Source organism: Lepus europaeus, chromosome 16, assembly GCF_033115175.1.
Source record: "Lepus europaeus isolate LE1 chromosome 16, mLepTim1.pri, whole genome shotgun sequence".
Taxonomy (NCBI): Eukaryota; Metazoa; Chordata; class Mammalia; order Lagomorpha; family Leporidae; genus Lepus; species Lepus europaeus.
The window spans coordinates 5,998,911-6,013,307 of NC_084842.1; the positions used below are offsets into that span (position 1 = coordinate 5,998,911).

Here is a 14,397-nt window from a genome sequence, read left to right on the forward strand (position 1 = left end):
ACTGGAGCCAGCCTTGTCTGGCTAGGCACCTGGGAGACCTGGGGCCTCAAATGTCAACTTTCTCCAGGTCAGTGGGTTCAATGGGTTGCCAGGGGGCATCTGCATGGTAGGGCTCGAGGAGGCAGGGTGGTGGGTGAGGGACGGGTGGCCCTTGGCAGTCACCCTATAGATTCAGTCGCCCCTGTGTAGAATGAGCGTGGGAGGGGCGGGTTGGGAGCTGCTCAGATAGCACCCAGGCTGGTTGTGCTTCGAGCACTCTGTTCCTTGGTGCCAGGGAGGACCAGCGGCCCACACGCGTAGTAAGAAGGGCTGTGGCTGGAGGGTCACTTTTGGCTGGAGGATCATGAGCGTGGGATGGTGGCCTGAAACAGGTCTTTCCTCTGCTCCAGCCCTCCAGTGCTTCCCCGCCAGTCTGCAAGCCTGCCTAACTCAGGGGTACAGGTGATGCCCTCTGGTGAGACTAAACCTCAGGTCCCAGAAACCTAACCAACCATGGATCTGGGTGCTGCCGGGCAGGACTTCTGCAGATGGGACTGGAGTCCCCAGGCAAGTCGACTTCGAGTGGATTTAAAGGGAAGGGAGCTGGAGTGGCCTTGACCTCACTAGGCCTTGGCTGAGCTCAGAGACTCCAAACAGCTTATGCAGGGGGAGCCTCAGCCTGTGGTCCTCCCTCCCTGACTGCCTACCCTGCAGTTTTCTGCATTGCGTCCCCTGGCTCTGCCACTGTGTCGGCCAAGGCCTGGCTGAAAATGCCTTCCTGTGTATATGTATGTGTATATATATATATATATATATATACACTAACATTGTGTATTTATTTCTAGCTTATTTGAAAGGCAGAGAGAGAGAGAGAGATCTTCCCTCTGCTGATTCACTCCCCAAATGCCTGCAACAGCCAGGACACAGCCAGGCCAAAGCCAGGAGCCTGGAACTCAATCCAGTCTCCCACTGTGGGTGGCAGGGACCCAACGATTGAGGCCATCACCTCTGCCCGCCTCCCCCGCCCACCCCAGGGTGTGCACCGGCAGGAAGCTGGATCGGAAGTGGAGGAACTGGAGCTGGAACTGGACTTGGCTGTGAGGAGGTAATGCCCGGCACACATGACCCCCGCACCTGTGCCATGGCTCACACAGGTGATGCCATGGGAGACACCGCCTGGTGGGCTCAGCCTCTCATTTCTGCATGTGGTGGTGCCCATGTGTGGAGTTGTCAGAAGAAAGGAATTGCCAAGTCTTCTTTATGGACCGAGTCCAAGCCTGTATATAACTTGCACCACGTACACACGGACATTCACAAATGCACCCGCCCGGCAAAGCAAGCAGGATATGGGAGCTGGTGGGGGTGGGGGGAGAGGGACACGGGCAAGCGCCAGCAGTTTCCAGATTGCTGTTTCCATTCTGAAATCTGGCTCTGATTTAAACTCCGAGAGATCACTTTATTTTATCTTCTACAGAGCTGCAAGGTGCCCACTGCCCACTCACAGTGCAGGTATACCCCTCACTGTGGTTTGATTTTTAACTGCTTTTCATTTGATTTTTAAAAACATTTGTTCCTTTATTTGAAAGGCAGAGTTACAGAGAGGCAGAGGCAGAGGCAGAGAGAGGTCTTCCATCCGCTGGTTCACTCCCCAGATGGCCGCAGTGGCTGGAGTTGTGCTGATCCGAAGCCAGGAGCCAGGAGCCAGGAGCTTGTTCTGGGTCTCCAATGTGGGTGCAGGGGCCCAAGGACTTGGGCAATCTTTCACTACTTTCCCAGGCCATAGCACAGAGCTGGATTAGAAGAGGAGCAGCTGGGACTTGAACTGGCATCCATATGGGATGCCAGCACTGCAGGCGGCAGCTTTACCCACTATACCACAGTGACAACCCCTCATTAAAAAAAAAATTATTTAGGCCGGCGCCGTGGCTCACTAGGCTAATCCTCCACCTTGCGGTGCCAACACACTGGATTCTAGTCCTGGTCGGGGTGCCGGATTCTGTCCCGGTTGCCCCTCTTCCAGGCCAGCTCTCTGCTGTGGCCAGGGGGTGCAGTGGAGGATGGCCCAAGTCCTTGGGCCCTGCACTCCATGGGAGACCAGGAGAAGCACCTGGCTCCTGCCATCGGATCAGCGCGATGCGCCGGCTGCAGCGCGCCAGCCACGGCAACCATTGGAGGGTGAACCAACAGCAAAAGGAAGACCTTTCTCTCTGTCTGTCTCTCTCACTGTCCACTCTGCCTGTCAAAAAAAAATTATTTACTTATTTAAAAAATTTATTTATTTACTTAAGAGGCAGAGTACAGACAGAGAAGTCTTCCATCTGCTGGTTCACTGCCAAATGTCTGCAATCGCTGGAGCTGTGCCGATCTGAAGCCAGGAGTTTCCTCCAGGTCTCCCATGTAGGTGCAGGGGCCCAAGCACTTGGGTCATCTTCCACTGCTTTCTCAGGCTATCAGCAGGGAGCTGGATCAGAAGTTAAGCAGCTGGGACTAGAACTGGCGTCCATATGGGATGCTGTGCTGCAGGTGGATGCTTAACCTACTACGCCACAGCGTAAGCCTCAGATTTGTTTTGAAAGAGTTACAGAGAGATGAAGGGAGAGAGAGAGAGAGAGAGGGGGAGAGAGAGAGAGAGAGAGGTCATCTATCCGTTTGTTCACTCCCCAAGTGGCTGTAATGATCAGAGCTGGGCCAGGCTGAAGCCGGGAGCCAGGAGCTTCACTAGCTCTCCCACATGGCCTAAGTACTTAGGCCATCTTCTGTTGCTTTCCCAGGCCCTTAGCAGAGAGCTGGATCAGAAGTGGAGCAGCTAGGACTTGAATTAGTGACCATATGGGATGCTGGTGCTGTAGTGGATGGCTTAACTCGCTACACCACAGCGCTGGCCCCCTCTGCTTTCCATTTTTTTCTCTTTTCAGTTCCATTTTTTAAAAGCAATTAGCTGCAGGCTATGACAAACTTGTCCTTGGTTTCAACTCATGGGGTTCTCAAAATGATTTTAAATACTTTGCCAGCCATGGCAGCACCCTACACCATCTCTGAATCACCCACCGGCAGCACTCTGTCTGCCAATCACTCTATCACCCAATTCAACAACATCTGTGCTTCGTTCATTTTGATGGGGGCAGTGCTCTGGGGGACAAACGCGTGGCACAGTCCCTCTGTGTCCCCTGCCCTCAACCCTAGTTGATGTGATGTCACAAGGCTTCTCTTGCTTCTACAGCTGCTCTTCTTACAGGAACCTCAGAATCATGTGAGACTGAGGCTGGTGACAGAGCACCATAGCCAACTCTGACCACCTTTTTAAGCATTTTATAAACTCACAGACTACTCCAGTTGGACCCATTACAGAAATGGAAAAATAAAAAACGATTGACTTGCCTGAGATCACACAGCCATGGGATTTTATTTTAGTTGATGTTACTCTGTTTTTGAACAACTTGAAAGACAGAGCAATGGAGAGAGAGAGAAAGAATGATCTGTCTTCTATTTGCTTGTTTGTGCCCAGAACAGCCAGGGTTTGGCCAGGCTGAATCCAGGAGCCTGGAACTACATCTGGGTTTCCCACACGAATGGCAGGGGCCCAAGCACTTGACTCACCACCTGTTGCCTCCTAGGATGCATTAGCTGAGAGCTGGATTGGAAGCCGAGTAGCTGGGACTTGAACCAGCCCTCTGAGAGGGGATGCCAGCATTCCAAGCAGCGACACTGAGCCGCAATGCCCATCCAGGTCTTAGAGCTAGGTGGTAAAAATCTAGGCTCTCAGACTCCCATTCCAGTGCTCTTTCTACTCACTGTGTGTTGTCTAGGTATCTGGACTTCCCAGGGCAGCCCTAATGTCCAGTAAAGTATGTTTCTTCTGCTGATTTCCATTTTGAAGTTTGCAAAATGTGGCCACTTTGCTTCCTCTCAACCAACAAGTCCAACTTCTTTGCTCCTAGAAAGATGCTCCAGGGCCTCTGTGATCCAAACCCACGGTCGGCCAGTTGGTTGGTCGGTTGGCCGGCTTTTCCTGCTTTTGGAGGGGGGAATCACATCGCGATCGGGAAAACGTGGAGGGGGCTTCATTTAGGAAGGCAGGCAGGCCATTTCCGTGCCTGGCATGCCATGTGGAAGGTGCAGGCTGATGTGGGCAGGAGAAAATTCAGAGGAGTTATGCCTGGCTTCACAAGGCACTGGGCACGGGGTGACTGGCTTGGAGGCTCGCATCCCATCCTCTCACCACTATGGAATGAAGGCCCCACGCACCACCCAGCTTTCAACAGAGGTCTGGCTTAGGGGGAACTGGGGAGTCGCAGGTCCCCCTCCCCTCCCTCGGCCCCTGCAGCTCCACCCTCAGATGCCCGCGGTTAGCACCTCAGCATCTCCTGTCCTCTCCACTCTGCACTGCACACTTTCGCCATCAGATCACCACAGATGTGTCCTGTGACAGTGGTACGCATCTCAGGGACATGTCCCCTCCGCCCCCTGATCATAAATCGGGCAGGAAGTTTGTGCTTCCTTGGGTACCGCCCGGCACCCAGCAGCACGCTGTAAATTCCCCTTTGTCGCTTCTCCAATACTCCTGGTCACGAGAGACCTCGGCTGTCCACACACGAGAAAGTAGTCACTGCCACTTCCGTGGTCCCTCTGCCTCTTTGTCAAAGTTGAAACCAATGCAGGGGTCTCTACCGGTGTACCCACCCCGCCTCACCCCTGCACCATAGAGTTTGCTTTGTTTGTGTTTTTCCCCTGGCCTCGCCTGGTCCTGGCTTCTCCCTCTTGGACCCAGGGGCTGACAGCTGGTCTGGGGGTGGGGGGAGGCTGGGAGGGGAAAACGAGGGCCTGCTGAGTGCTACAATAGGGCAGGCTTTGTCCAGGGGCCATGGTGACCTTGGAGCTGAGTGCCTGGGGACGACCAACGGGAGGTAGTTTCCTCCCCTCCCTGGGCTGTAGATTTTTTAATGTCTTCTTTGTTGGTCTGGGCCCCTGGATACTGAAGTGAAGGGAGCGACTGCTCCCCCCCCTCGCGGACAAAAACACGGTGCATGCTTTTCCTGTTTAAACAGGGTGCACTTGTGAAGTGCCCTGACTTCGCACACACCCAGGCCCGGCAACGGCTGCAATAAATCAATAGGAAAATAGAAGCTGCCAGTTAGACTAAACAAGTGCATTTGCAAAGACGGCTAGCCCTCATTAATCACTCTGACAGTCCTAAAAACACATTTCCCCTCTAATGACTGTATTTGGATAATCAGTGCTTTTTCCTCTTCGGTCAGAGTTTGAGTAACAGACAGCTGGTGTTATTACAGCCATTGGGGAGGGCGGGCTGGGATTAGGGTCGAAGGAGAGCCATCCACTGGAAGGGGGCTTGGCTGCAGGGCTGCTGTTATGCAATAATGAGGGGGGCTCTGTGCTGCCATTGACGGCTCTGGCTCTGGGGGAGACTCCCCAAACCTGGACACCCACCTGCATGAGGCAAATATAAAAGCGCCTCACTGCTGGGTTTTACGAGCGGCAGCGCCGGCGGACCTGGCCCCGCTTGGGGAGGTGGGAGTTTTCTTGGGAAGGAGACGGCTCGACGCGATCTGGCTTTCGCTTGCTTGAGGTGACTTTGACTTTCCCCGAGAAAGTTTGAAACCCGGCACATTCCTCTTTATAAATGATGTAACACATTAATGCACAGCACATTATGAAAATGGTAATTCAAACCCACGGTGCTCCAAATTAAACCATACATTATCGGATGCACTCAGCCATCTATTTCGCAAAAAGACAGGATGAATGAAATCAAATCAAACAGAACACCGGAGTGCGGCTTCCTCCACGGGATGGTGAATACGGCGCAGGGCCCCGGGATTACGGCAGGATGAATTGCACCGTAACCCAGGCGTACATCGGAAGGGACTTAGTGCCTACACAGAGAGACACAAGCCCCACGCACGGGGCAGGGCAAGGCCACTGGACAGGGCAGGGGTCCCTACGTCTCGCACTCGGGCAACCAGTGTCCCAGGAAGCAAGAAGCCCAACAGGACACACTTCCGTCCAAGGCCAACCCACGTCCGAGGGTGAGACTTTTACTCCTCCTCCCTTGCTCTCACTGCTGCCCACAAGGCCACAAAAATAACCAGGCAAGAGGTGTGAAAACAGGACCCGGAGCCAGCAACTCCCAGGGTCTCAGGTTCCAGCCCTGTGGCTTCCACCCTTCCTGGGGCCTTGGGAACACCCGCCCAGTTTCTGGCGCCGGGAAGAGACCAGGGGAAAGGAGGGGAGCAGGACTCGGAAGAGAAGGAGGTGGACTCGAATCTCAAAGCTGAATCAATCATGCAAATCAACAGTTGGTAGGGGAGGGCTGACTCTATTAACGCGCCAACTTTGCTTCATGGGAATTGAGCTATTGAAAGCGAGGAACTCCCCCACAGCTAATTAAGCAGCCACCTTTCCTAGGAAATCTGCATCTCCCTGGTGGGCAGGATCTCTCCTCAGTTACCTGCCCCTTGGGGTCGTGTTCCAGTGGTAGTTGGGGGCAGCCCGGGTCCCCGCCCCCCAGCCACCAGCCTCCTTCCCAGTCCCCCAAAGCAACCAATACATTTGACAGGAGAAATTCAGGTGGGAGTTTTTCATCCTTCACTGCCCCCCAAGGGTGCCAGGTCAGTTCCCCCTGGTCTGTGGGATTGCGCTGGCTCTGGGAAATCGGGAGTGTCCTCCTCCAGCTCTTTCCCACGGTGCCGGGGGCGCCCTGAAATCTGTAAAGTGACGGGGAAGCCCAGGTCTCCTTGCAGAAGGAGCAGGGTCAGTTACAGCAGGCATGCAAAACCGCACAAAACCAAGGGGCTGGGATGGGACTTGTGAGGAGCGGAAAGACCGGGAAGAAAGAAACAGCCAACAAAACAGAGAAGAAGGACAGCAGAGCACCATTTCAGGTCTTCCAATCCAAACCCCAAGAAATCCGACCACACTGGTCCCCCAGGGAGGCGCTGCTTGTAGCCTGGTTCTGCCAGCCCAGGGACACCAGCAGCCCCGGATCCTTTCCCTGGGACCCACACAGGGTCTTAGCATGGTCAGTGCTGACTGCACACGAACACAGAAGACACTGCACACAACCACACAGACACTGCACACAAACACACAGATGGTACACATGATCACACATGCACACGAACACACAGACACTGCACACAAACACACAGATGGTGCACACGAACACATGCACTGCACACGAACACAGATGCTGTGTATGACCAGACAGTGCACATGAACAGATGGTGCTCACAGACACTGCACATGAACACAGACACTGCACACGAACACACACATGAACAGACACTACACATGAACACACAGACACTGCACGTGAACACACAGACACTGCACATGAACACACACATGAACAGACTCTACACATGAACACACAGACACTGCACATGAACACACAGACACTGCACATGAACAGACACTGCACACGAACACACAGACGGTGCACACGAACACACACTACACATGAACAGACACTGCACACGAACACACACTACACATGAACACACAGATGGTGCACAGTCACTACACACGAACACACAGATGCTGCACATGACCACACAGACATTGTACATGACCACACAGACACTGCACATGAACACACAGATGGTGCACATGACCACACATTGCATATGAACTCACAGACGCTGCACATGACCACACAGATGGCACACACGAACACACTGCACAGACACTGCACACAACCACAGACACTGCACATGACCATACTGACAGTGCATATGAACATACACTGCACACAACCACAGATGCTGCCACGAACAGACACTGCACATGACCATGCAGACAGTGCACACGATCACAGAGATGGTGCACATGAACACACACACTACATATGAACACACTGTATACGAACACAACACTACACACGAACACACAGATACTGCACACTGCCAGACACTACATACAACCACACTGACACTGCACATGAACACACAGACAGTGCACATGACCACATTGCACATGCACACACTGCACGTACACACAACACAGATACTGCATATGAACACGGAATGCACACGAATACACACTGCGCATGAACACAGACACTGCACAAGAACACACACACTGCACATGCGCACAGATGGTGCACACACAGACTGCACACGAACACAGACTGCACAAAAACTACACACAAACACAGACACTGCATATGTACACAGACGGTGCACATGAACACACAGATGGTGCACACACAGACTGCACACGAACACAGACACTACACACGAACTGCACACAGATGGTGCACATGAACAGACGGTGCACACGGACACTGCACATGAACACGGACACTGCACACAAGCGCAGACGGTGCACACGCACACCCAGACACTGCACAGAGCACTCTCTGCGCTGTGGTAGAGTCCCCAGAGCGCGGGCTGAGACGGCACCCCCACCCTCCACCCGGAGCGCTGGTGCCCACGCCGTTCGCGCGGTCAAGCCAAGCCGAGAGCCCGGATCCCAAAGCCACGCAGCGCCCGCGTGGAGCGGAGGCCAGCAGGGGGCGCGCGAGGCCGCCGCACAGCGCGGGCCAGCGTGGCCCCGCGCACCCGCCGCCCGGACGCACCCGGCTGCGGCGCCGAGGCGGCACGCGAGACGGCGGCCCACTCTGGGCTGTGGAAGCCTGAGTCGGGCGAGCGAGCGAGCGCAGCGAACAAGCCGGGGGCCGGCTTCACGGTCCCCTTCTCAGCAGCCCCAGGCCCGGTTCCCAGCACGACTCTGGGGGTACAGGCGAGGGGGAGCCCCCACGCCCTCAGCAGGGCCGCCGCCTCCGAAACCCCGGGCGGGCCGCCTGCCGCTCGCCTGCCCGCCACCAGGGGGCGCCGGCGGCACGCCGTCTCCGCCCGCCCGCCCGCCCGCCGGCCTCGGGGCCCTTCCGCAGCCGCGGCCCCGCGAACCCCAGTTTTACAAATGCCTCCCCCGACCCCCGTCCCCGGGTTCAACGTTTGACACGAACGCGACGCCGGGCGTCTGGGTAAGCGCGTCGGCGCGGGACTTTCTGGAGGAACGAGGCGTTCCGCCGCCGCCGGGCTGGCTGCGAGCGGGACGGCGCGGGAGGCGACAGAGAGACACACCACGGTGTGAATATAGCCAAGAATTCCATTTATTAACAAAATAAGTCTTACCAAGGGAGCGCTCTGTTCACCCCACACGGGCCCCGCAGCCCCCGGCGGGGCGGGGAGAAGACCCCGGGCCGCTGCCGCCGCGGGGGGGGGGGGGCGTCCGCCGGAGGGGGCTCGCCGAGGACCCCGCCCCCGCCGCCGCAGCCCGGCCTAGGCAGAGAGACCACGACTATAATGCACTTTGCAGAAAAAAAAAAATTAAATTAAAAAAAGAGCCGAGCTCCACGCCAGCGGGCGGCGGGACCACCAGTGTCGGGGCCCGGAGGGAGGGGTCTGGAAGGGGGCCGGGGACAGGGGTGAGGGGGTCAAGGGTCGGGGGCCAGGTGCACCCCTCCGTGGTGAGCTCGGGGTGGGGGAAGCTCCGGTGGGGGAGCAGGGCAGTCAATGGGGGGGCCCAGACCCAGGGTCCCTCGGGAGGGGACGCAGGGCTGCCGCTAAGAGGCGCTCACGGGCCCCTCCCCCCTGCACCCCAAACCGTGTTACAGAAACCATAACTCCGCTGCTTGTCCAAAGGAAAAAACCAGAACCTCGAATGGAAGCAAACCAGAGGGGAAAAGGAGGGTGGGGGTGGTGATGGTGGTGATGGTGGTGGTGGTGGTGGGTGTTGTTTCAAGGGGAGCAGACGCATGCAAGAAATCCCCCTGCGAGGGAAAACCGAACTCACCCTCCTTCCCTAAAACCAAACCAAGCAGGAAAGGAAAAAAAAAAAAGCATCAAACTTTAAAAAACTTCTACCTAAGGGGTGGGGGTGGGGGGTGAAAAAAAGGGCAGGAAGAGGGGGCGGGGATGTAGTTATTGGTGTGATTAATATTATTACAGCCTTTCTGCATACCATCGACTCGTGTGGGCCGTTAATGCACTTATATTCCCAGCTTGTAAGCGAACAGTAAATAAATACACAGTCCGGTGGGGAGGGCGGGGGGCTTCCGGCGGGGCGAGCAGCGAAGCGGGAAGCGGCGGCGGCGGCGGCGGTGGCCGGTGGCCGGAGGGGCCGCAGTTACTGGTACCCGAGCGCAGAGGCCGAGGCCAGTCTCTGTCCGTACAGCGCGTATGGCGAGTAGTAGGGTCCGGCTGTGGGCAGCGACGGCACGGCCAGGCCCCCCGCTGTGGATAAGTGGCCCTTGCCATAAGGGTGGTACCGGCTTAGCCCCAAAGTGTGTGGACTCCGCATGGACAGCGACCCGGGGCTGCCGGGCGCGGCGGGCGGGGGCAGGTGCAGGTGGCAGGAGGCGGCGGCGGCGGCGGCGGCAGCGGCGGCAGCGGCGCTGCCCAGGCCCGAGGCCCCGGGGTAGGCGGCCAGGAGTTTCTCGGCGCCCGGCAGGGCCGTGTGAGTCCGTAGGTGGCTGAGCAGCTCCTCCGAGGTGGCGAAGCGCTTGTCGCAAGGCCCGCTGGCCGCCACCCAGTTGCAGCTGTGCGGCAGAGGTTCGTTCTGCAGCATGAAGCCATAGGTGTAGAGTGGGTGGCCGGGGAGCGCGCCCTGGGCCGCGCTGGACGAGAGCGCAGCGGGCTGCAGCGGGTGCCCGGGGTACACCAGCGGGTAGCCCCCCGCCTTCAGGCTGGGCCCTGCGGGGTCGTGCGCGCTGCAGGTGGAGCAGCTGGAGCCGCCGAGGTGCGAGGCGCTGTGGTAACCTCCCAGGCAGTAGGGGTCACGGCATAATCCCTGCAGGAAGGAGGGCGGAGAGGCCCCGGTGAGTGGGCTGGAGCTGGGGGGCTTCCCGGGCGGCAGCCCCAGGCCCCCCGACAGCTGGCTCCCCACGAGGCCGGACTTGCTGGGATCCAGGCCAGGCACGAACTGGGACGGGTAGCCGGCGTAGGCGCCCACGATGGAGCCGTGGTAGCCGATGCTGGAGGGAGGCAGCGGGAATACCGAGTGGCCGGGTTTGTAGGGCGACACCGGCGCCACATGGCCAGCCCCCACCAGGGCCGAGGGCGGCTCCGACTTGCGCTCAGAGGACCCGGCCTCGGCGCCGCCGCCGTGTGCGCTTGGCTCCCCGCCGCCGCCAATGCCGCGGCTCACGGCCGCCGGCTCTGGGCTGGGCTTGGGTTCCTGGTCTTTCTTGTCCAGCTCGCCGCCGCCGTTCTTGCAGTCCGAGTGGTGTGGGGAGCCGCCGCGGGAGCCGCCGGGCGAAGACGAGGACGAGGTCGCGGACACTGCCGCTCCATGCGGGGGAAAGGGCGGGCAGGCGGCGCTGGGAACCCTGAACCCCGCCTTGTCCCCCGGGGACGAGGCGGACGAGGAGGAGGTGGAGGACACGGAGGACGAGCCGCTGTCTTTGCGGGAGTCGCCGCCGCCGGAGCCCTTGGAGTAGGGCTTGAAGCTGGATTTGTCCTCGGCCGGGGCGTCTCCCAGCTGCTTGAGCGCGGCGGACGCGGAGCCGGCGCCTGGGGCCGAGCGGCCGGGGTCCTTGTCTGCTCCCAGCCCGTTGGCCGCGGCCGCTACGGAGTTGAGCTTGGACGAGGGCGGCGGGTCGGGCTTGCCGATCTGCGAGCAGGTCTGGGCCAGCAGCGCCAACGGACTCTTCTTGGCGTCCAGCTGTGGGCGACAGAGGCAAGGGGAGAGGCGAGGGGGTGAGATTCGGAGGCCGGCGGGGCGGGCAGGGGGGACCGGGGAGGGCCTCGGGACGACGACTGTGGACAGAGGGCGAGGGCCGGGCCCGGGCGGGGCGGCACGGAGAGCACCGCGCTTTCACGGCCAGGCGATACCGGCGTGCGTCACGGGCCCGGGGAACCGGGCAGTGGAAGGGGATCGCCAAGGGCCGCCGCGGGAGAAGGTGACTTTTCCGGGGTCAGGGCTGTGGCTCGGCCCCCGTTCGCTCCAATTTCTCCTTCTCCCGGGCCCGGGGAGAAACTTATTCCTCTAGTTTGGAGGAAGTTCGTTTGGGACGGGTTTATGGCGATGGCGCCGCGGGTCGGGAGCGGAGAGAGAAGCGCTTTCTGGAGCCAGGGCGGCAGTCGGTGCTCTGCTCGCGGCCCCTCCCTCCTTCCCTGCCGGGGAGGGCACCCGGGCAAGAGGGAGGAAGAAACGCCGGGCTCGGGAGCGCCTGGGCGCCGTGCGCCCTAACCGTATCGGCAGAGGCGGAGTGGGACCCAGGCGGGTCAGGGCTTCCAGGAGAATCAAGCGAGTTGGGGCGGCGGGGGGAGGGGCCGGGAGAGGCCCCCGAGAGTTCACCTCTGGCCCGGAAACTGGGTGCCGGAGGAAAAGTAAAGCTCCCAGCGTGGGCTCCCAGAACAGATCCAAACCGAGAAAGCAGGAGCGCCAACGGCCCGGGCGCGGACGAGGCACCTCCCTTCGGGAAGCCAGGGGGAGAGACCCGATGGGCTCAGATCCCTGTTTCCCGTGCTTTCTCACCCTGCCCGCCAGCGTGGCCGGACTCGGGCGTCGCGCCGAGCCCCAGGGCGCAGGGCGCAGGGCGCAGGGCAGTGGAGCCATCGGCGGTGGGGCGCGCGGGGGGGGGGGGGGGCGGCGGCGGCGCCGGACAGGCAGCGGCCGGGAGACTGACCTCAATGGGGCTCACGGGCGTGGAGGACAGCGGCTGCAGGTACTCCGGGTGCAGGAGGTGGCCGGTGTGGGCGCTCAGCATCTTCAGGATCCTGATAGGGAGCCGGTTCGCCTGGCGCAGGGGGTCCGCCGGGGGCAAGAGGGACACCGCCGCCGGCACCGCCGGCCTCTTCCCGCCGCCGCTGCCGCTGCTTTCGGGTGTCCTTGGGTTAGATCCAGCGGGCGAATCGCTCATTTGGAGGAGGCAGCGCCGCTGGGGGGGGCCCGGGGAGCAGCGGGAGGCGAGCTCCCGGGGCGGGTGGCTCGCTCCGCAGCGTCGAGCGCGGGGCCGCGGCCGCTGCCTGCTCGCCGGCTCCCCTCCTCCACCGCCGCCGCTAGCCCCGGCGAGCCACACAAAAACCTTCGCCTTCCGCGAGCCGCACGTCAAATAGCCGCGATCGGCAGCCACACTTCAAAGGGATCGCCGCACCCGCCCAATCGCAGCTCTCGCCGGGACCCCAGGGCGGGGACAGCGGCGGGCGGAGGCCGGCGCCGCCGGTGGGCGGGGAGAACCTTAAAGGGTCCGCGCGCGAGCGCCGCCGCCACCCGGGCCTGTCCCCCACGAGGCCCGGCTCCCGCGCCTCGGGGTCCTTGCGGGGCCTCGTCGGTGCCCGGCCCTCCGATGCCGTTCTCTCGCCCCCCGCCCCCAGGCCTGTCTCTCTTCCCGCCCCGGGGGCTGTCACCGGGTAGTGCGCGGCGCCGGCGGAGGTGCGCTGGGGTCCCAGCGTCTCCTGCAGGCCTCGCGCTCGCGCGCGCGTGTGTGGGTGTGTGTAGGGGTGCGGGCCGCGCCCCCCAAGTCCCGGCCCTTCTCGGGGCCCTGGTCGCCTGCCACTGAGCAGCCTGTCCCGAGCGTGTTTCCTTGGAAGCGCCGCAACCTGGGAAGCGCCCGCTGTTGTCCGGACGCGGCGAGAGCTGCCCCCGGCCCCTTGAGCCTGTCCGGTCCGAAGCCCGCAGGCTCCAGAACTTCTGGGGGAGGCCGGTGGCGACCCAGCGCCCCGGGTTCCCAGGCGGGGCGTTGGGGGTGTGTTTTAGGCCTCTCGGGGCGCCCTGTCTGATGGCCAGGGGTCGCGTGTCTGCTGCGCTCCCAGCCGCTGGTCTGGGGGCTCCCGGCTCAGCAAGAGGCCGGTGTCCAGAGGATGGGACCTCTCCTAAGTGCTGGACGGCGACACACACTCCGGAGGCGACCCCCTCATTCTTTTCACGCCGGGGGAGGAGGAAAATGCAGAGGGAAATTTCAGAATGGAAACTTTAGGAAAGATCCGCAACACGCTGCTCAGCTCCCGGTGTCGATGGGATGAAGTGGCAAGCGTCAGCTTTGCGCTCCGCAGAGGTTTGCCGAAGTCCCGGTCCTGACGTTGGAGTTGCCGACCCGCCGCTCTTCAGCAGAGGAAGCCGGTCTTTGTGCGCCGGCCTCCGGGGAGCCCGCTTCCCCGTGCTCGCAGCGCCCGGTGGAGGCGCGCTCGTGTCGCCCTGTCGCTGGGAGCACCGCCTTGCCAAGCCCCCATCCATCACGGTACTGTCAGCTTGCCGCTTGGGGCCCATGACCCCAGGACTGCCCGTTCCTGACCCTGGCGAGCTGACCCCTTCCCTCAGACCGCAGGCGGACCCACGACGAGGACAGGGGATTCCAGAACGAAGTCACTCTCACAGAAACCATAGTCAATGTCTTTGCCACGCCCAGCTCTGTGCAGGCCACAGCAGGCACGGCTCTCAGGCCACATCAGCCCC

At 60.5% G+C, this 14,397-nt stretch overlaps 1 protein-coding gene across 1 annotated transcript; it reads right to left on the reverse strand.

Moving 5' to 3' along the window:
• Positions 1-9,228: 9,228 nt before the first annotated feature.
• On the reverse strand, positions 9,229-13,007 carry ZNF703 (zinc finger protein 703). The gene is made up of 2 exons (XM_062212884.1): positions 12,632-13,007; positions 9,229-11,664 (listed from the first exon to the last, which is right to left on the reverse strand). The coding sequence occupies exons 1-2, from the start codon at positions 12,863-12,865 to the stop codon at positions 10,129-10,131; spliced, it is 1,770 nt and encodes a 589-aa protein (XP_062068868.1). The 5' UTR covers positions 12,866-13,007; the 3' UTR covers positions 9,229-10,128.
• Positions 13,008-14,397: the final 1,390 nt, after the last annotated feature.

Bases quoted from the DNA above. Each gene is read 5' to 3' on its own strand.
- ZNF703 (XM_062212884.1), bottom strand. From the start codon at position 12,865: ATGAGCGATTCGCCCGCTGGATCTAACCCAAGGACACCCGAAAGCAGC. The intron at 11,665-12,631 runs GTCAGTCTCCCG...TGTCGCCCACAG, and splicing joins CGCCCGTGAGCCCCATTGAG to CTGGACGCCAAGAAGAGTCC.